This window comes from Periplaneta americana, chromosome 2, assembly GCF_040183065.1.
Source record: "Periplaneta americana isolate PAMFEO1 chromosome 2, P.americana_PAMFEO1_priV1, whole genome shotgun sequence".
In the NCBI taxonomy this organism is placed as follows: domain Eukaryota; kingdom Metazoa; phylum Arthropoda; class Insecta; order Blattodea; family Blattidae; genus Periplaneta; species Periplaneta americana.
Genome location: NC_091118.1, coordinates 116,672,116 through 116,695,634, shown reverse-complemented (window position 1 = coordinate 116,695,634; position 23,519 = coordinate 116,672,116). Strand labels below are relative to the sequence as shown.

Below are 23,519 nucleotides of genomic sequence, written 5' to 3'. Positions count from 1 at the left end.
CCGCAATTGTGCGTGCATCATAGAAAATATTCTCTCTCCCACTGACGGTTAAACGCGCAGTAGCGCTCAGAGAGAAACTAAACGCCCGGACCTGGGAGTGTGTTGCTGTAAATCATATTATATACACAGAGTGTTTAAAAAGTCGCATATTTTTTATAGGAGATAGCATTGGTCGAAACTGATATTTGTTTCCGGACACATATTTATACGAACTTTTTTTTGTAGTTTCGATCTATACTACCTCCTGTAAAAAATGCATACTTTTTAAACACCCTGTATATGTATATATATATCGTATACTATAATAAATGAAAATTTAGGTCCTACATTATACAAATAATGTAATATATATCATTTATATCAATACTTACAATATTTTCTATTTCTTCAAGAAACACAATGGAATATCTAGCACCGTACAGAAGATTTGCTGCACCACTTGCAATAATATTAACCTGATCGTGCTAGAAGGAGGTAGCGCCACAATGATATTTATTTTCCACTCAAATTCGTAGTTGTTACATCGTTATTGCAATTTTAAAATATTGTTAGTAAGTTACTATATTTTAAAGAATCTTATTTATTTAGCTTACGCGTTAGTACTTTGTTAAATAAAAAGTTGAAAGTAACGGTTCATTTTTCATTTTTACTGTTTTGTTATTTTGATATGTAACGTCTATACTCGACTATATAGTACAAAAAGTGAAATATTATGTTACGGACTGAATTAATTGCAATTAAACAAAACAGTTGTCCGTTGAAGTGTCCACGGTATGCGTAAGAGCTAAGGCGCTTATCTTTACCATTGCGTGGAAACAATTATCGTGGGTTAAAATTCCTCCTAGAACAAAAATTTTCATCCGTTGTCAGTAGGATGTCCTTGAACTGTCTATGTAAAGACCCGAAACAATGCTGATACTTATAAGACGGGAATTCCGCCATGTAGACATCCAAATAAACACCTCAACAAAGTTCAAGAAATGGGATCAGAGTAAAGAAATCAAAAGCACCTATAGAAATACGTTTTCTGTTACGCACTACAGAAATTAAATAACAGAATCGTTGAGACCGAAAGTTCAATAGTTAGATAAGATAGGCATCATAATATTGTTCCTCATTCAGCTCACTGGGGACATCAATTTTCTTAACTGATTGAGTAACTGGAACTGATTTCCATTAATCGTCTGGTATTAAATGGATTGAAATTTAATTAATATTTGTTATTAGAATGATAATAAAGTTACACAACGCAGAACTGCACGCATTGTATTTTTCACCTGACATAATTAGGAACATTAAATTCAGACGTTTCAGATGGGCAGGGCATGCAGCACGTATGGGTGAATCCAGAAATGTATATAGAGTGCTATTTGGAAGGCCAGAAGGAAAAAGACCTTTGGGGAGGCCGATACACAGATGGGAGGATAATATTAAAATGGGTTTGAGGGAGATGGGTTATGATTGTAGAGATCTGATTAATGTTGCTCAGGATAGGGACCGATGGCGGGTTTATGTGAGGGCGGCAATGAACCTCCGGGTTCCTTAAACGCCTTAGGTAAGTATAAGTATTAGAATGATAATAACTAAGGCTCCAAATGTCTTCCATAGCAAGACATAACTACCTAATCATTTTCCCCGAGAAATTGAAATTAGAATGTTGAGAAATCATAAAGTGATATTACACCTGTGCCAAGTTTGATGAAGAGTCATGAATGTAATTATTAAGTTGTTTAAGATGTTTTCGGAGACATATTTCTTTCGAAAATGAAACTATAAATATAAATATAGTATCTGAGTAAGTTAGAGCGAAGGAAAAGTTACTATTATCACGACATAACTACACTATCTGTAGAGAACTGGACACAGTAAAGCATCATAATATCATTGTTACAGGGGGTTAACGGCTGACAGCTGTAAGATGTACACTTGGAATTACTCTCTGCTGGCGGAAATGACTTACGTGGACGCTCTGGAGTACACCAGCAGCCACAAGCGCCCCGGCCAGTACGAGTGCGACAAATGGTCGTTCGAAGGCGAAGGAATGGTGTCCGAGGTGTGGTGAGAAAATTCGGTATTGTAGGATTTTGAAATGGCCTTCCTTAATATGTTTGTGCACTGTACCTTATCACACTTGTTCACTTGCATATATTTGTCAATTAAAGAAATTGTATATACATGTACACACTATACGTTGCTGAAAATTCTAGTGTAATATTATATTTATCATTGCTCGTAACACATCCAACAAAATTCCCAATGAATATGCGGATAGCTATTATTTTTTCCTTTATAACATGAGTTGTCGGTACGCCATCGTAAAGTAGCAGTGATTATGAATGCGGCACTTGGGAAATCTATTATATGCTGATGTGAATTAGTTTTTTTTTTCTTTCAGTGGGACCTAGTATGCAGTCGCTTGCCCTTGAAGTCCACACTCCAAATGGCCGTGGCGCTGGGGAAGTTCTTGGGAGCCTTAATCTTCGGCTTCGTAGCGGACAAGTATTGTCATTCAACAGTTTATATTAATTAGAGGTTCTCAAAACGTAAAGCAGGAATTTATTTTAAGGACCAGCATGTCATTAGCGTAAACAACATTCTTAGCGGGATTTGAAGTACTACTATGGCGCTACAGCCCGATATCGGGCCTTGGCCTCCGGAATCAAGCCTCTCCAAATCTGTCTATCCAGCGTCTTCCTTTTCCAATTCCTCACTCTTAGAATCTTCTTCGAATCCTCTTTCAAGTATCAATCCATCTGTTCCTTGGTCTACCTCTCGCCTTCTGTAGCGGCGTGTAAGATTTTCCTTGGGATGCATTCATTCCCCCTTCGATGAATATGCCCCAGTTGTAGTTTTTGAGCTCGTTTATTATGGATTTACGAGTACGTGGTTCTTTATAGAGCTTGTATAATTCGTTATTATATCTTACTCTACACATAATATTTACCTTCACTGGTCCCCAGATGCGTCGTAGGATCTTCTTTCAAAGGAGTTTACGCAAGTTCTTGAGCTGTGTTTTAGTTCAGGTCTCACAGCCGTAATATAGCACTGGTTTAATCATTGTTTTGTATAGTTTATTGCAAGTTCTTGAGCTGTGTTGACAGTCCAGGTCTCACAGCCGTAATATAGCACTGGTTTAATCATTGTTTTGTATAGTTTATTGCAAGTTCTTGAGCTGTGTTGACAGTCCAGGTCTCACAGCCGTAATATATCACTGGTTTAATCATTGTTTCGTATAGTTTATTGCAAGTTCTTGAGCTGTGTTGACAGTCCAGGTCTCACAGCCGTAATATAGCACTGGTTTAATCATTGTTCTGTATAGTTTATTGCAAGTTCTTGAGCTGTGTTGACGGTATAGTTTATTGCAAGTTCTTGAGCTGTGTTGACAGTCCAGGTCTCTCAGCCGTGATATAGCACTTATTTAACCATTGTTTGTATAGTTTATTGCAAGTTCTTGAGCTATGTTGACAGTCCAGGTCTCACAGCCGTAATATAGCACTGATTTAACCATTGTTTGTGTAGTTTATTGCAAATTCTTGAGCTATGTTGGTACTCCAGGTTCACAGCCGTAATATAGCACTGGTCTAATTATTATTTTGTGTAGTTTATTGCAAATTCTTGAGCTATGTTGGTATTCCTGGTTCACAGCCGTAATATAGTACTGGTCTAATCATTGTTTTGTGTAGTTTATTGCAAATTCTTGAGCTGTGTTGGTACTCCAGGTTCACAGCCGTAATATAGCACGGGTCTAATTATTGTTTTGTGCAGTTTATTGCAGGTTCTTGAGCTGTGTTGGTACTCCAGGTTCACAGCCGTAATATAGTACTGGTCTAATCATTGTTTTGTGTAGTTTATTGCAAGTTCGTGAGCTGTGTTGGTACTCCAGGTCTCACAGCCGTAATATATCACTGGTCTAATCATTGTTTTGTATAGTTTATTGCAAGTTCTTGAGCTGTGTTGATAGTCCAGGTTCACAGCCGTAATATAGCACTGCTCTAATCATTGTTTTGTGTAGTTTATTGCAAGTTCTTGAGTTGAGTTGGTACTCCAGGTCTCACAGTTTAATCATTGTTTTGTATAGTTTATTGCAAGTTCTTGAGCTGTGTTGATAGTCCAGGTTCACAGCCGTAATATAGCACTGGTCTAATCATTGTTTTGTGTAGTTTATTGCAAATTCTTGAGCTGTGTTGGTACTCCAGGTTCACAGCCGTAATATAGCACTGGTCTAATCATTGTTTTGTGTAGTTTATTGCAAATTATTGAGCTGTGTTGGTACTCCAGGTTCACAGCCGTAATATAGCACTGGTCTAATCATTGGTTTGTGTAGTTTATTGCAAATTCTTGAGCTATGTTGGTACTCCAGGTTCACAGCCGTAATATAGCACTGGTCTAATTGTTGTTTTGTGTAGTTTATTGCAAATTCTTGAGCTGTGTTGGTACTCCTGGTCTCACAGCCGTAATATAGCACTGGTCTAATCATTGTTTTGTATAGTTTATTGCAAGTTCTTGAGCTGTGTTGGTACTCCTGGTCTCACAGCCGTAATATAGCACTGGTCTAATCATTGTTTTGTATAGTTTATTGCAAATTCTTGAGGTATGTTGATAGTCCAAGTTCACAGCCGTAATATAGCACTGGTCTAATCATTGTTTTGTGTAGTTTATTGCAAGTTCTTGAGCTATGTTGGTACTCCAGGTCTCACAGCCGTAATATAGCACTGGTCTAATTATTGTTTTGTACAGTTTATTGCAAGTTGTTGAGCAGTGTTGATAGTCTAGCTGTCACAGCCGTAATATAGCACTGTTCTAATCATTGTCTTGTATAGTTTTATTTTAGTGACTCGATTTACAGTCTTAGAAAAACGTTTTCTCGCACAGATACTTTACAAGTCCCAGAAATTAGGCAGTACGCGTGATCAGATATACAAAGAAACAAAATTAATTTTATTACCTCAATTACCTCTGATCATGGGCACTGCTTCTGTTCTGGGCCTCTATAAAGTATCTGTGCGCGACAAAACGTTTTTCTAAGACTGTGCAGTGAGCAACAGAAATGTTGAGCGGCTCGAGTATTTTCTAAATCAAAGAATGCCACACTGCGCATGCTCTGGGCCAAAGAGATATTCGTGTCTCTTTCCTGTTTAAATATTAGGCATCTATGCTGAGGACACATTAAATCATGGCGGAATTACTATTTAACATACGTATACAAATAAAAAAACAAACCTGTAATATGCAGAAGAGCCGGCAGCATTCTAACACCTGTTATGAAAACATCGAATGCTTGAAAGCAAGCGCAGTGGTCGAGTGGTTAAGAGCTATAAATATCACAAGTATTAATATATTAGAACATATAAAGTGGAGGTACACTGTTAAGACTTGCAATGATCGGGTACAAACTAAAAAAAGACACAAAAATGTATAGAATAATGTGGGTCTACATAATATATTTCATAAATAATATAGCAAACTAATTTTGTCTCGAAAACTTTTGTTACGCGCGTTACTACTGCTGCTGCTGCTGCCGCCGCCGCCGCTACTACAACTGCTTCAGTTACTGTAGCTAATGCAACTTAAGCTGCAATTACTGCTACTACTGCAACTACAACTACCGTAAACTGGGGTAAAGAGGATCACATGTGGTAAAGTGGATCATATGTGTATTGCTTAGGTAAGTCAGCGCCATATGGATCACACATGCAAAGAAAACCTTTCTTCTATAAATGCTACTAAAAATAGTTTTCTTTGCATGTGTGATCCATGTGGCGCTGACTTATCTAACAATACACATATGATCCACTTTACCACATGTGATCCTCTTTACCCCAGTTTACGGTACTAGGTTCTACTAGTACTACGACTGCTACCAATACTACTGCAGTTGCAGCTACAACTACAGTAACTACTACTACTACTACTACTACTACTACTACTACTACTGCTGCAATAATAATAATAATAATAATAATAATAATAATAGTAATAATAATAATAATAGTAATAGTAATTTTATGTACTCAAGCATTTTCAACTGTGTCAGTGTTGTGTCAACCAAAACGTCAAGACTTTCATTATGACGGCATAACTTGTGCCATAAAATTAATATTGTGAGCTTTATTGTAACAACAATGTAATTTATTCGCCACAACAATAATTCCTTTCTACAATTCACCTTAAACGCTCTCGTCAACAATTGGATCTTCACTCAACACAGTATTCGTTATAGCACTCCACCGATGACAATGACAATTTACTTGGACTATTACGCACAACAATGAACTGTTAATCTTAACTAATATTTACAAAGCACTATTTACAAATCAGAACTACCAGTTCTCAGTTCACAGTTCTTCTATCTCAGTCACTCAAGTTCACAGTATCTCGAACCACAGACCTTCAGAGACAGTTCACTGTACTCGAACTCGGGTCCCTCCAACTGCGGTCCACTGCACTCGAACTCAGGTCCCTCCAACTGCGGTCCACTGCACTCGAACTCAGGCCTTCGGATGCTGACGCAGATGCGGACGCACACTCGAGTCGAACTCCGGCTGGCTTGCTTGCTCTGGCTTTCTCACTGACTGAATAACTGAAAACTGGAAACTCTGTCTAGTTCGCTGGCGCCTGCTCTTTTATAGCAAAATCATAGTTGCGAGAACCTTCTACAGGTGTGTAGAGAATTATCTCGATATCTCTACATCGACAGACGTCTGGAATAGTCGAGAAGGTCGTTCCACATTCACTGCGTTAAATAGCAGCTGCGCGCGCAGACTCGTCGCGTGACGTAATACACCCTCTCTCTTCTCTCCACCGCGCGACGTCACTCAATGTTCCGTGGAGCCTGTGCGATCTGCTTTCATGCGGGACGCTGGTCGTGAGTTCGATTCTCACGTCGCTGTCACAATATTATGAAACGATTTGCCTTGCAATAATATTTAATACATTATACATCATTGTTTTCATAGTAACCCCTTACTTCATAGACCATGATATCAAACTACCCATTATTACAAATTTGATGTTATTTCTTTATTAATTGTTTTATAATGTTGTTTACAAAAATACAACGTATGAAACACGTTTATAAAGTTCGTAGTTATTGCACTCGTCGAAATTAGAAAACGCGCTTCGCTCGTTCCCTGAACATTGACTCACGCCATAAAGTACAGGGACATCATTTTATTTTTACTTCAATTTTTATTGTACCTGCGTTTCTAAATGTACTTGACTCCTACCCCTTTCACTAATGTCCTTGCTAAAGTCAGTCACACAAACTTACGGCCGCTGTTGCTAGCAGTGAAATAAGCAGTACAGAGTACAATGTGTTTCATAAATATGTTTCATTTTCTACAGAAGAAAAAGCTTATATTATTGAAGTTTATTTTCACACAAGTATGGTGTGTAGCATAACTGAATTTATCTGTGTGGACTGAGCACAAGTGAAGATTATAGTTACCGAAAGTACGGTACCCTAAAATATGGTACGGTACTTAACAGCATTATTTAAACAAGAGTTTTGTTTTACTATTTGTAGGTACGAAGGACGATGATTGATGGAAACTGGAATTACAAAGTAACCGAATGTGAACAACAGTTTTTTTTCTTTCTTTCCCCCCCCCCTCTCACAATTTCCTGATTATATCATTACGGAATATTTTCGTAGAAATGTCATTAATCTGGTAGATAAATTTAGAGCAACAGAGTGTACAGAAAGGAAGAAAAGTGTAAGATGGCCAACAAAGGTGACAGACGATGCTGTAGAAGATGCTAGAGAAAGGATGCAGCGAGGTCGTAATAAGTCGGTCAATAAGTTAGCTGTAGAAATTGGGGTTTCTTACGGAAGTGCTCACAAAATTCTCAGGAATAAATTAGGTTAGTAATATGCTGAATAAAGTATACATTACATAATGTAGGCTATACAACCGCCTGAAGACTTGAGTTTTGAAAAAAAATTGTTACTATTTTACTGTTTTTTTTATAAAATACTGTAAAGTAATGACCAAACTGAAAATCGTAATACTATATTTTCCTGTAACATAAATGGATACACTATTTTTCTCTCCTCCTATAGCTAGTAAAATGATTTGTTTACATATTGCACTAGCAACTCCAAACTCCTGTAATGGAAGGAGAGTAACAGTGTTTCCGAGTATAGCCAGGTTAATGTAAAAAATGTTAGTAAAAATAAAGTGATGTCCCTGTATAACGTTATAAATTTGTATCATAATATGCTACTATGATATTGTTGAGTTCACATCCAACTTTGTTACATAAAGCCGGATGTAGGTCTAGAATCGCGAAAAGATAGAGCGTACTTCACTATGACTGCATATAATGTCATTTTATGTAGCCTACATGTTGTGTTTTTATACATCTTGCAGTCTAGCACAATATTGGTCTCCATTCTTGTATATTTAAAGAACTGGTCTACACTGTCAATCCTACCCACATTCTGTAAGAAAGCTATTAATTTCTACGCTATTACTATCAACTCATTATCTCATGCGTTGAATCGTTAGCCAAAAGCACTTGGAAGTAGGCTAAATAGAAATGTTTCGTAACGACAACATTTGCTTCAGAGCATTATTATGGTAGTTGCTTTGATATTTGTTGCGAATGTGGACATGTATTTTCTCGAACCAGTTCTTCGTTAAATAACAACCCAATACAACAGAGAAAGAATGTTCAATAGTCAATCCGTATCAAAGTAAAACTAATGCGAAATATATAAATACAGTAAATATGTTGTGAAAAAGCATGCAATGCTAAATTCGTGACAAATATCGAAGACCATGTAGATAGTGAAGGGAGGAACAATTGAACATGACAGAAGTGAAATGTTACGTTGTCAAACAATGTTAAATGGCGCTAAGCTAAAGCTTCTAACGACCTACTGGCCAGACCAACAAAAGTGATAAGGAAAGAAATCCCCACAGTTCCATCAGTGATAAGAGAGAGAATAATGACTTAAGATGTCCTTCGTTCACAAAAGAATCTGTATGCTAATGGAAGAAAACAGTTTCCAGTGTTGCCTAATAATATTTAAAACGTTCATGACTTTGACCATCTACCAAGACTTACAGTAATAAAGGAGAGAATATGCGACTAGTTAACCATAGGGTTTGTACCTTAATACTGTAATATTTTTAACTAAAACTAACATTATGTAGTACTGTACTTTTAATAAAAGTAATAATAATATTAGTAATAATTAGTGGCCGGAAGTTAATGCAAAATTATATTTTTTATTGTTGATTTCATCCCATGCTGATTGGGATATGAATGAATGAATGAATGAATTTTTTTTATTTTTTTTTTGTGTATACTTTATTGAATTATCGGCTTTTGATTTTATGTGATTCGTATTTGATTCTAACAACAATAATATGTATTCCACTGTGTTTATTGTTATTTTATTAGGTACATTTTTATTCAACTGCTTCTTTTGATCTCATAATGTAAATAGTATCTATAATAATAATAATAATAATAATAATAATAATAATAATAATAATAATAATAATAAATATCTGTAATAATGATTTATTTAACCTGGCAGAGTTAAAGCCATACAGCCTTCTCTAACACACAACTAGGAGTAAAACTGCGTTACAAAAAACACTACAAATTTACACACAAAACTGAATAAGATAATAGTAATAAAATGTAAACAACAAGTAAGTAGAAATCAGACATAATACGTATACAACATACAGAAAGAAAGAAAAAAGCATAATAAAATGTGAACAGCAGGTCAAAATAAATGAGACATACAAAGTACAAAAAAATAAGACAATTATTGATGATGATAATGATGATGATGATGATGATGATGATGATGATGATGATGATGATGATGATGATGATGATGATGATGATGATGATGATGATAATAATAATAATAATAATAATAATAATGCAGTAGCAGCAGCAGTAGTAAAATAGTGCATTACAAAGCATACAACGAATACAATATTTTTAAGTACACACAGTAAGGAAAATTATGATTATAATTATATAGCTCAACTTATGACATTATAGATATACCATTATCGGAAAATATGAAAACAAAAATATAAAATAAGTTAAATATCACTACAACATAAAAAAATGTGAATACGTGGAAACATGAATACAACACTTGTCATAATAGTAAGTTAGTTTGGCAACTCGTCATAAGATAATTTTCTAACTTGGATTTGAAAGATTTCAATGTTCGGCAACCCTATATGTAATTACTTAAATGTGATTCAGTTGTATGTTCAACTATGTAAGCAAGTTTTAATCCTGGTTGAGTGTAACAGAAGGCCCTACGGCCTTTTAACTCTGCCAGGTTAAATAAACCAAATATATTTGTCATTAAGCAATAGATACCTTTTTGGTGACGCGGTACTTCACAATTGGTATAAGAGCCGTCTCCCCGTTTTACAACGCCTCTATCCAAGTCATTCCGTAGACTTCGGATTTTAGGTAAAAACCTATTTTAATCCTTAAAAGACAAGTTCATAAAAACTTGCAAGTACACGTTCCATATGAAACTATGCCTAAAATTGATATTTTAATAGCACCTAAAAATCCCTATTTTGACGATAAAGCCTCTTTTTAACTATTAAGTGTGTTTTATCTCTAATAGATCAAAACACTCATTCTTATTTCAAAATTTTATATTTTAAATTACAAAATGTATTTTTCATTGTGCGTTAAACGTGTCACAAAGCATATCAGGTTACAATATGCAAATGTAAATACATTTATTTATACTGTAAAAAAAAGTTTTCGTCAAGGCGCCAACAAGGGTTCAGATTTTCCTTGAGAAATTGCCCAATGTCTCTCCGCCACCAAAACCTGTACTAACCTGTTGGGAAACATAGTTGAAAGGTGCAGAATACTACAACGTTCATATTAGTGAAGTGAAAGATGTTGTTTCAAGTCTAGAAGACGAGTCTGCAAGCATTGTTTCTGCAAAGAAAGTGATGGGAGATTCTGGTATTCAGAGGGACGTAGCATTTTTAAAGCCACACTTCACTTTCCTAGTGCACGTTATTGCATCACTGGAAGCTGCAGGAAAGCCACTGTATGAACAAATGGAAATATTTCATGATATGCAAGAAAGGATCAAAAGTGTGCCTGGTTCTGCTGTAAATAAAGTACAGGATAAACTGGAGCAAGTTCTGCAGAGAAATGTAGGACTGAAGGACCTGCGTACTGCTTCAGATATCCTAACAGGAAAGAACACGGATTTACAATGCAACATTTCTGTCCATCTAGTGTCAAAACTGAAAAACGCTCCTTTTACGTCAGTGGATGTGGAGCATACAAATTTGTGTTGAGTGAGAGACAGCATTGTTTTTTAATTGATAATTGAGAAAAAGTATTGGTAATTTATTGTGAAACTAATTATGGACATTAACGGACAAGGCTTGGTAAAAATTGATTTTATTTGACTTGTTTGTATACTGAATTTATGTCTAAAACATATTTTTCACATTTCATTGTTTAGTTTATGACGTATACTAGTTAAATATTTGTTGTTCTTGTAGATCTAGTAGTAGTGGTGGTAACGGTATATAAACATTTAAAAATATTAAATTCTAAAAGTGAATTCCTGATGATTTGAGACATGTTTTTAAAGAAAACATTATTTTTTGTTAGAGCCTATTTCCAATTCTTTAGAGACTATTTCCTACACTTTTAAGCCTATTTTAGGCACCTAAAATTACATTTTAACGACTTAAAAATCCGTACTCTATAATATGAGCAACCCGTCATCGTTTAATGTAAAAATGGAAGTTGTCACTTACCTAGAACATTGTAGAATTCTAGCGCTAAGTTGAAAATGAGACTTATCAAGTGACTAGTTCCAAGTGTTTCACACGCTTCCAGATTCAGTGTTAAACAGAAATTGCCAGCATCCCAAGATTCTGGGAATGAGTTTTGGGGCAGTGAAGACCCACTTGAACAATGTGTTATTGAGGCGTCAACTTGTTTATAAATATAATTTTGTGCTTCATATAATAGTAATATAATATAATAACAAAATGATTAACATTTTAAATTTATTTACTATTTTTATGAAATCGTATTTTTAGATAAAAAAGGAGACAGTCAGCAGTTTTCAAACCTATTTTTCTATATGTTCCGCTTTTTTAAATTAAATCCTTATAGGATAAGAATATGTGGCCAAGTGCAAGGTAACAATACTAAAATAAAAAAGAGTTAAACGAAGTGCAATGCAGTTTGTGAAGTTTTTTGTGGTTTTCTCAAAATGATCTCTGCATGACTAGTCCGGTGTTTGATCACAATGCCTCAATTGAGGATGTCTGCAGACAATTTTATTGGTTTTATTAAGCCTTGGTTTTTCTGAATGGACGCATGCGAGTTGCGAGGTGCGAGGCCCGCGTTGCACAAATCCAGACTACACAAGAGATAGTGAGTGGTTTCTATAGTTGCGAGGTGCGCAGGCCTCGCATCTTACAGTTATAGAAACCACTCACTATATCTCGTATAGTCCGGCACCTCGCACGTCGCATGCGTCGGTTCAGAAAAACAAAGGCTTTAAAGTTTACTGCAAATGTGAAGCAATTTTGCAAATCACTAGTACAGTATAATGTCTTTAAAAATAATTTATTAAAAACAATAACGGCATTATGGTGCTAGTCCTAACTCTAGATAAATTACAGTATACTTTCTGTATGTTTGGTAAGGATCCTGCAGTTTTAAGTGTGAAGGGAAATTGCTCAAAATTCCAAACTATAATTGAAGGGCTTAGAGCCAAAGGCGACCAACCCATAATGTTGTATTGTTCATTATTAAGCCTTTTTTCAAAACTATACGTTGTTGTTATAGATTCATGATATATTTTTTTTTTTTTTTTGTTTATTCAATGTAGACCATTTAAAATAAATTTTGAAACCAATCATTTTTGTAAGAATCCTCTTAATATCAACTCTTATTCACTCACTTTGTAATTGTGGGTTAGTCGCCTTTGGCTCTGAGCCCTTCAGTTATACTCCTTTGATTTTGGTCGAGGTTAAGATAAGGGGAAGTATTTACGAAACTGGGTGCCATATTTCCGAAGGTCAATAAACTGCAAACAAGATATTAGAGGTGCAATTCGGCATAACCCTGCCAGAGCTGAAACCTTGTTGTGTTTCAGGTGGGGTCGCAAGAGGAGCTTCACTATCTCCTGCATCACTTACATCATCGCAGGCCCAGTGGCTACATTTGCCCCGTATTACCTCCTCTTCTACTTTGCCCGAGTCGCTCTTGGGATGGCTGGCACAGGCGCTTTCAATTCAGGATTCACTCTTTGTAAGCTACTTCTTTCACCACCTTGACCAAAAATAATTTTCTCTATTATTTCTTATACATTTAATATGTATGGGTACTTATTATTTCTTATGCATGTAAAATACAAGAGTGACAAAAGAAGAAAACTTTCATCAGGAAAACTTTTACAAACATGTTCAACAGTATAATTTCTGGTAGTTCTATCACGTGTGTTGGATATGTACTAAAACTTAATAGTGGCAAACGCTATTTTGGTACCGATTTAATAGTTCATTATGTGAATTTTTTCATCCTATTTCATCGTTTAATTTTTTCAACTACAAAAACTATTAAACTTGCAGGAACTACTACAAATCCTGCTCATTTATAGGTAAGCATTCTTGACACAGTTGTCATTCACACGGCCACTCCATCGTTGGAATTTGATCATATCTCGATCAGAATATGTCCTTAAGTTTCTAAAATATAGGAATTACTGTCCACACCTGTGGAGTAACGGTCAGCGCGTCTGGTCACGAAACTAGGTGGCCCGGGTTCGAATCCCGGTTGGGGCAAGTTACCTGGTTGAAGTTTTTTCCGGGGTTTTCCCTCAACCCAATATGAGCAAATGCTGGGTAACTTTCGGTGCTGGACCCCGGACTCATTTCACAAGCATTATCACCTTCATTTCATTCAGACGCTAAATAACCTGAGATGCTGATACAGCGTCGTAAAATAACCCAAAAATAAAAAATAAATAAAATAGGAATTGCTGCTGCCCTAAATTCTGTGTTTTAGGTTTTCCGATAAATAAATATCGCAGAAAGTTAACTATCCAAACCAGTAATGTTATATGCCAACACTGCTTTCATTGCTTTGATGTATACAAATTAACATTTTTATAAAAACAGAACAGAATCGAAATTTAGTCCCCCCCTCAGTATGGATTACAAAAACACATACTTGAACTAGAATTCAGTTAGTCCACCGCTGTGAAGTAACTGTTAGCATGTCTGACCGTGTAACGAGCGGGCCTGGATTCAAATCCCTGTTGGGACAAGTTATCTAGTTGGGGTTTTTTCCGGTGTTTTCCTTCAACCAATTGACTCAGAATTGCTGGGTAATTTTCGGCATTGTCGTTCGGCAACCCAATCATTCACAGAATAACAGTGGTAAGCACAATAAGCCTCAGCCTATGGGCCCCTTCTCCGTAGTACAAGAGGAAAAAAAAGTTCAGTTAAGCGACCTCTTATGAGGGGTTAAAACTAAATACTTTTTCAGTTTCCGACCAGAATTCTCGGGAGTGTAACTTGATTTAGGGGACGGGAAGAAAATAATCTCCATGTACTCATTCAGTATCAAGAACATAATAAGTTAAACATATGACTAATCCATAATGGTAAATGTGTGCAGTAAAACGCCGAGTGAGGCAGAGAGAAAGTACAATGCTTCAACGCTAACCTTATTGTCAACTGTACAATAATATCATTGGCCAGCATCACACTTCAACAGTTTCAATTCCGAAGAAAGAAGCCTGGTATTAAAGTTATGAAAAAAAAAGTAGATGTGAGAGTTCTACGACGATGAGAAAAATTGCTTGCCTTTACATAGAATGAAACTCGAATCCTTGCTGTCTCAAGCCAGTCACACTCCCGAGTCAGTACTTCTCGCTGCGTGCAACGAACATACTATTTTTACTTTGCATTTCGACTTAAAACTACGTCTTTCTCCTGAGAAATAAGGGAGGATGACTTGCGAATTGACCATCATGTAAAAATGCAACCCTCTGTCGCTTTTGTACTACTTTTCTTCTCCTTGTCTTTACCCTGTCCCCCCTTGTTCTCCTTGCCGTCCGCCTGTTCTCCTTGCCGTCCGCCTGTTCTCCTTGCCATCCGCTTGTTCTCCTTGCCGTCCGCTTGTTCTCCTTGCCGTCCGCTTGTTCTCCTTGCCGTCCGCTTGTTCTCCTTGCCGTCCCCTTGTTCTCTTTGCCGTCCCCTTGTTCTCCTTGCCGTCACCTTGTTCATCTTGCCGTCCCCTTGTTCTTCTTGCCGTCCCCTTGTTCTCCTTGCCGTCCCCTTGTTCTCCTTGCCGTCCCCTTGTTCTTCTTGCCGTCCCCTTGTTCTCCTTGCCGTCCCCTTGTTCTCCTTGCCGTCCCCTTGTTCTCCTTGCCGTCCCCTTGTTCTCCTTGCCGTCCCCTTGTTCTCCTTGCCGTCCCCTTGTTCTCCTTGCCGTCCCCTTGTTCTCCTTGCCGTCCCCTTGTTCTCCTTGCCGTCCCCTTGTTCTCCTTGCCGTCCCCTTGTTCTCCTTGCCGTCCCCTTGTTCTTCTTGGCGTCCCCTTGTTCTCCTTGCCGTCCCCTTGTTCTTCTTGCCGTCCCCTTGTTCTTCTTGCCGTCCCCTTGTTCTTCTTGCCGTCCCCTTGTTCTCCTTGCCGTCCCCTTGTTCTCCTTGCCGCCCCCTTGTTCTTCTTGCTGTCCCCTTGTTCTCCTTGCCGTCCCCTTGTTCTCCTTGCCGTCCCCTTGTTCTCCTTGCCGTCCCCTTGTTCTCCTTGCCGTCCCCTTGTTCTTCTTGCCGTCCCCTTGTTCTCCTTGGCGTCCCCTTGTTCTCCTTGCCGTCCCCTTGTTCTTCTTGCTGTCCCCTTGTTCTCCTTGCCGTCCCCTTGTTCTCCTTGCCGTCCCCTTGTTCTCCTTGCCGTCCCCTTGTTCTTCTTGCCGTCCCCTTGTTCTCCTTGGCGTCCCCTTGTTCTCCTTGCCGTCCCCTTGTTCTTCTTGCCGTCTCCTTGTTCTTCTTGCCGTCCGCCTGTTCTCCTTGCCGTCCGCTTGTTCTCCTTGCCGTCCGCTTGTTCTCCTTGCCGTCCGCTTGTTCTCCTTGCCGTCCCCTTGTTCTCCTTGCCGTCCCCTTGCTCTTCTTGCCGTCCCCTTGTTCTTTTTGCCGTCCCCTTGTTCTCCTTGCCGTCCCCTTGTTCTTCTTGCCGTCCCCTTGTTCTTCTTGCCGTCCCCTTGTTCTCCTTGCCGTCCCCTTGTTCTCCTTGCCGTCCCCTTGCTCTTCTTGCCGTCCCCTTGTTCTTTTTGCCGTCCCCTTGTTCTCCTTGCCGTCCCCTTGTTCTTCTTGCCGTCCCCTTGTTCTCCTTGCCGTCCGCTTGTTTTCCTTGCCGTCCCCTTGTTCTCCTTGCCGTCCCCTTGCTCTTCTTGCCGTCCCCTTGTTCTTTTTGCCGTCCCCTTGTTCTCCTTGCCGTCCCCTTGTTCTTCTTGCCGTCCCCTTGTTCTCCTTGCCGTCCGCTTGTTCTCCTTGCCGTCCCCTTGCTCTTCTTGCCGTCCCCTTGCTCTTCTTGCCGTCCCCTTGCTCTTCTTGCCGTCCCCTTGCTCTTCTTGCCGTCCCCTTGTTCTTTTTGCCGTCCGCTTGTTCTCCTTGCCGTCCGCTTGTTCTCCTTGCCGTCCGCTTGTTCTCCTTGCCGTCCCCTTGTTCTCCTTGCCGTCCCCTTGCTCTTCTTGCCGTCCCCTTGTTCTTCTTGCCGTCCTCTTGTTCTTCTTGCCGTTCCCTTGTTCTCCTTGCCGTCCCCCCGTTCTCCTTTCCGTCCCCTTGTTCTCCTTGCTGTCCCCTTGTTCTCTTTCCCGTCTCCTTGTTCGCCTTGTTGTACCCTTGTTCTCCTTGTCGTCCCTTTTTTCTCTTTGTCATTCCCTTATTCTCTTTGTCGTCCCCGTGTTCTCTTTGTCGTCCCCTATTTCTCTTTGTCGTCCCCTTGTTCTTTTTGTCGTCTTCTTTTTCTTGTCATCCCCACATTCTCCTTGTCGTTCCCATGACCTTCTTGCCGTTTCCTTGTTCTCCTTGTCGTTCCCTTGTTCTCCTTATCGTCATCTTGTTTTTCCTTGTCACCCCCGGGTTCTTCTTGTCGTCCACTTGTTTTCCTTGTCGTCCACTTGGTCTTCTTGTCGTCTCCTTGTTATCCTTGTTGTCCCTTTGTTATCTTTGAATTCCCCTCGTTGACGAGTAATCGCAGTCACACGTATTTCTTCATAAAGATATGCAGCATAGCAAAGTCATGCATCTGTCGACATGTGAAGCATATGACTAATCAAAGGTCTATATAACGTTTAAGTGCTTCTGAGATAATCGATCGAGTTTGAAACCAGAATACGAAAATATCAACCGTGTGGCCCAGCTGCACAACACAGACCCTTATTCGACTGCACTTTTGTAATAAATATTCAAATTTAAAAAATTGGAAATATAATAGCAGTGGCAATAATGATGATTGTCATATCTATACTATTTGCCTTTATTATGTTCAAATGAACTCTAAACGAATGTAACGTTATAGTGCACTCATAAAGCAAAAAAATAACAATTAAAAATAACTGTACTCCTACCACAGCAAAGTGTAACAAGTTAAAGAAAATAATATGCGTTTCGTCGTATTGGTACTGTTTGTCACTGAAACATTTTCACTAGTGACCGTATTCTGTCCAGGGGCGTACGAAGGGTAATGTTAGACTATATTGGCGTGACGTAATGTTGGCGCGTGGCACAGATAGGGTACTATGAGGGAACACTTTTATTTTATTTGTGCTGCAGTTGACGTTCTATTAATAATTCAAAACTTGACCTCAGAGCCTTTTGAAAATGCATTCTAGTGATAAAGATTGATACTACGATTATCTTTCCTACAATTTAAATTATATTTCGTTCATTTATTTATTTTATTTACTTTTACTAGCATAGTTAAGGTCATAAGGCCTTCTTTTCAACTCAACCAGTATAAAAATACATAGCAAATATAAATTACATCAATATGGTATCACTTATACTACTGATTGATGTTCTGTCCGATAGGTACATCTATTATCAGGCAATACATCTCACTTCGCGATATGTGTCGGAGGAAGAACAATTGTTTGTATACATCTGAAGTCTGATTAGTGTAATAATAATAATAATAATAATAATAATAATAATAATAATGGTAAGAGCAAAACGAAGGTGTGTTTAGTTACATGTAATTTTAACAGTTAAACAAGTACAATTTAATGTTAAATGAGACAATTTGTTCGAAAGAATGATTAACATAATGAAGGAAAATTGATATACCTATTGAAAATAAATGTTCTACAAAAGTAATATTTGAGGAAAGATCATTATTCTGTGACGAAAAACAGTCTTTCTGACAATCGGCTTTTGAAAGTAGTCAATATCTGACAGCTCTTTACACTATGCACACTGAAATACATTATTTTCACTATTACACCATCATAAAGAATGAAGGCTACATTGACTACTGCTAATGTTTGGAAAGTCACTAGATATGTCTCCAAAAAAATGTAAAGTCACTAGAATTTAGATATGTCTAAGATACACTTTTTGTGACTAGCCATGCATGTAGAAACATCATATCTGGTGACAAAATCAATATATTGGCAACACTGTTTTATTTCAAAGAATATTCCCGTCTTTTCGCAAGGAGAATACCGAGAATACGATGTTGTGCTGACACCTGGTGAAATTATTTGTAAACCTAACATGGTAAATGATAGAAGTAGAACCGGAGACTTCTCTTCCACTATAAACTGAACATCAGAAAAAATGTAACATTGACCCTTACTCGGTCGCATGCTTCATTTGGTCACATTCACATACAGTTCTACGTAAATATATGCTGCATAATGAAGTTATGCATCTGTCCATAGTTTCTTATTCCCAGTTCCGTAACGTACACACTATTACAATAATTTACACTAATATCTTCTTTGTTGTGGCTTAATGTCTCTTGCAGTAGCGGAGTTTTGCACGAAGAAGCATCGCACAATCTTGGGCATCTTGTACAACATGTCGTACCCCGTGGGCATGATGATACTGCCAGTCATCGCTCTATACATCGAGGATTGGCGTATGCTGCAATTGGCACTGTCTGTACCTGCTGTCTTACTCGTCATACACATTTGGTATGTCAGCCAAGCAAAGGGGATTGTTATTTACACTAGGACTACCAAATACAACTCCTTACATTTACAGTATATCTGACTATTTCACGATTGTGTTGCATATCACGCAATTCAACTGAGTTTGAGATAGTTGTAAAGGAATTAAAAATGATTGAATAGTCCGTAGAGTAGCCAGGAGACGTCAAAACCAGTAATTTAATATGGCAAACCCCAGGAGAGGACACTACTTAAGTTGCCACATTTGCCTGAAGGAAGGTATGTTTCGCTGTTAGTTACTGTTGTTTTTATTCTCTATTTTGATTTCGTTTCTTAATTTGCTACATCTCATTATGTTCATATAATTAGAGAAACTCCTTAAAATGACTGTACAAGCTGCTAAAGATCTCCTACAGAAGATTCCCCCGTAATAATTAGTGGGTTCAAGTTCGGAGACCATGCAGGTCAGCTCTTACCTCTCTCCTGCCGATCCAAGTAACCTGGAACAATAATGCACGAAAATTTGTTCAAAATGTTTGCGTATTGCAGCGGTGACCAAAACTCGAACTGCAGTGATTACATGCAACAGACAGCCTATGAGCTGGTTAAGTGGAAGAGAATGCCTTACGGCCTAAACTCTGCCAGCTAAAATAAATGATGATGATGATGATTATTATTATTATTATTATTATTATTATTATTATTATTATTATTAAGTAAGGAGACGAAGGAAAGGTACTTGGCATGAAAACTACAAGCAATGATGGTTCCTGTACTAACATCTTGATCAATCCCGCGGATAAAAATCTCAAGCTTTGCTGTATCAGTAATGTCACTGCTGTCATCAAGAGCCACCTTCCTCTTGAATATGATCAGGAATTTTCTAAATTCTTCTATCGATACTTGGTCGAGAAATCCGTTGTTTTTCAAAATTAAAAACTTCTTATGGACAAGTTATTTAAGCTAGCCTATTTTAATCATTACTCTTTTGAGAAATTCTGTTCTATTAAAAGGCTTTAGAGCACGAGATATTTTAAACCCCATTAGGTACCTGACTTCCTTACATTTATTTATGTCATCTTTCTCTTCCTGGATATGATGTAAGACATTTCAGTTCCTGGCGTTTAACAGTTCGTTGGCACATAATATTGAATCAGTTTTTCTAAAATATTATTTCTTTTTATTTTAGTATGTTATTTTACGACGCTTTATCAACATCTTAGTTTATTTAGCGTCTGAATGAGACGAAGGTGATAATGCCGGTGAAATGTGTCCAGGGTCCAGCACCGAAAGTTACCCAGCATTTGCCCATATTGGGTTGAGGAAAAATACCGGAAAAAACCTCAACCAGGTAACTTGCCCCGACCGGGAATCGAACTCGGGCCACATGGTTTCGCGGCCAGTCGAGCTAACCGTTACTACATAGGTTTGAACTAAAATAATGTTATTAAATGAATAACTAATAAATAGTTACCCTCATCTAAAGATTAAGAAGATTAAAATTGAGATAAAACCTAATAATTTTATTCTTCTAGGGAGAAGATTTAAAAATATCAATATTCATGCACGTACAGAAGAATTATAGAACAGATAGTTAGTGGTCAGTAATAATAATAATAATAATAATAATAATAATAATAATAATAATAATAATACATTATTCAGCATGGCAATTAATGTTTCTATATACTTCTAATGAACTGTTGAACAAACTAAACATATTACATTTTGTCCGACAGAACTACAAAAAATTCTCCTTCTCAATCTTTACGAAACCACCTCTTACTGCTTGTAGAGACAGAGTTTGTAGAGCGACATGATACCGCCACTGCTTCCCTTCAGTACGTGAATGAAACACACAGCAATGTACAGTAATGGCAAAAAAATCGGACCGACCCTTGTAGCTGATTTCAGAACCTTGTTAACTCCAGAGCACGATAGACTGTTAACTAAGACTTTCGTGGTTCGAATCCTGCCTGGGAAGGAAACTTCTTTTTTGTTCCTTATTCAAATTTATTCCCAATACTTTTCGATTGCAGCGATATTTTACTACTTAATTAACTTATTATTCCCAGAACATGAATTTTACCAGTAATCGAAAAGTTTGAATAAGGAACAAAAAAATAAAAGTTTTCTTCCCAGGCAAGATTTGAACCACGAAAGTCTTAGTTACCAGTCTCTGGAGTGAACAAGGCTCTAAAATAGCTACAAGGCTCGGTCCGGTTTTTTTTTTTTTTTTGCCACTACTGTACAAGAAACTCCTCGAACCCGTTTGAATGTCTGTGAAATTACACGATGTAATCACGACACCCGCTTTGGTCATCGCTGGCGTATTCATAAATTTGTGTTTAGTCAATAAATATGTAACGTACTGAGGTCATACTTAGTAGAATCATCATCTCGGCCATAAATCAACACAATGTTTAAAATTCTTTATGTTTTAAAGTTAAAGACTAAAGTGCCAAGATCTCTAATTGTTTTTAATTTTAATTTCTTAACTGTTTTAAGGATTCTTCCAGAATCTGCACGCTGGCTTGTCTCTCAAGGTCGACGCGAAGAGGCGTGGAAGATTGTGAAGAAATTCAGCAAGAAGTCAGAACTAGTTAAACTTACTATGGCAGAAGCAAATGATGCAACTACGGCGAATGAAGACATTCACAAGGTACCAAGTGTTTTATTCAATACCAACATTTGTTCCTTGCATGATGAGATGACACCCGAATACTCGGGGATTCCTATTGTTCTGTACTCCATAAAATGTTAGCTGTTCAGGTCATATAGAGCTGATCTCATACAATACGGTACCACGCAGTAATTCTCCATTGCTAATGCAACGGCGTTATGGGGAAACTATGAATTCTGGAAAGTGAAATTGAAGTATTCCGAGAAAATCTTTCCCAATAGTATCTCTCTCTATCACATATTTCACTTGGGCTCTTTACATTGTGTTAGCCTGGTATTGCACTATCAAAGTTATTTGACAAAGAATATGAAACAATATTTTATCAAAGATATGTAGTAAAAGATAGGATTTTGAGTATATCACACTGACTACGAGTATATAAAATCTTTGATAAAATATTATCTAAAATTCAGAAACAAAAATCATCACCTCCATTTACAGTTAAATAAAATAACATATTTTTTGATCACAGATATGCAAAACTGAATTATGAACAGTACTATGCATGTTTAGCTACAATTAGTTGAAAATATTATAATATCCATATTTTTGAACAATAAACAGAAAAGGAAACACCTGTGGGTTAAACCATTGATTGCAAGACGTGACAAGAAAAGTATCCATTAAACTCGTTAAAAAAGAGATACATTGCGAGGACTTGAAAAGATATATAAATTATTTGAGAATGAAGATAATTTTCAGTTTGTGCATCACTCCTGTACAGCAGTTATAGTCGCTGCTATTTTTATATACACTTCGTATTTTATTTCTGTTTTGTAGTCCCTGTTTTGTGTTTTATAATATTTCATTTGCTTCATATTCTCATTATCAGCATTTTGGTCGTAGTAACAGGCCAATAATATTTAAGTTCCGCCATATTTATTTCAAGCTAGACAGATCTTTTATAAAAGGTAACAGGATTTACTTACATTTTATAAAAGATCTTTTATCAAAGAAACTTTTATTAAAGAAAACCTATTACACTGCCATATATTTTATAAAAGAACTTTGTTAAAGAACTTTGATTGTATGATACCGCCCTTAGACTATGAATTTCATCCTGAAAATTACCCTTCATTTGGCATAGGACCCAGCATTGCTAGTCAGGTAGCTTCTTTTGTAACAAAATATTAACTATGTTAATCATGGGTGTTCCTTCTTCATAATGTCCCGTCAGTCTTTTATCGTTGTTTGAGAGATTTGGGTAAGTTTCATTGATAAATACAGGGTGGAAATAATATAATTGTGCAGTTTTAACAGCTTATTACTTGGGTAGAGTACAACAAAAAATGTTAATAGCGTATTAGTCACAAATGAATACTGTTCTCAGAAAAAAAAATCATGTTCCCCTAAATGTTAACTGCTTCATTTTAATGTTACACAAGAGTAACATTACACGAGAAAATGAGCTACTAAAACCTAGCTGCTAATCAAAACTGTGAGACAGATAAAACATGTGAAGTGTTGCATTCTGCTATTATTTGAGTAAGCCTTCTCGAAGTCGCACCTTACGTTACAATACAATGCATTTATTTTGCTAGGGCCCGCTCACAGAAGCTCAGCATATGCGGCATTGAACAGCACGACTGCCCAAACGCTGTCCATAGAGCAGTCGGTTGTGAGTCAAGAACACGCGAGATAAACCGTAGAACGGACCGTTTTCTGCA

The 23,519-nt window shown here is 37.4% G+C and overlaps 1 protein-coding gene across 6 annotated transcripts in view; it reads left to right on the top strand.

The window, feature by feature from the left end:
- The window catches only part of LOC138694541 (organic cation transporter protein), a 146,745-nt gene that overhangs the window by 96,974 nt on the left and 26,252 nt on the right, over positions 1-23,519 (top strand). For all 6 annotated transcript variants that reach the window (XM_069818371.1, XM_069818372.1, XM_069818373.1 and 3 more), the window contains exons 3-7: positions 1,894-2,053; positions 2,396-2,499; positions 13,148-13,302; positions 19,025-19,193; positions 21,678-21,831. In XM_069818371.1, the coding sequence (XP_069674472.1) occupies positions 1,894-2,053; positions 2,396-2,499; positions 13,148-13,302; positions 19,025-19,193; positions 21,678-21,831 (742 nt within the window). The remainder of the gene's footprint in view (positions 1-1,893; positions 2,054-2,395; positions 2,500-13,147; positions 13,303-19,024; positions 19,194-21,677; positions 21,832-23,519) is intronic.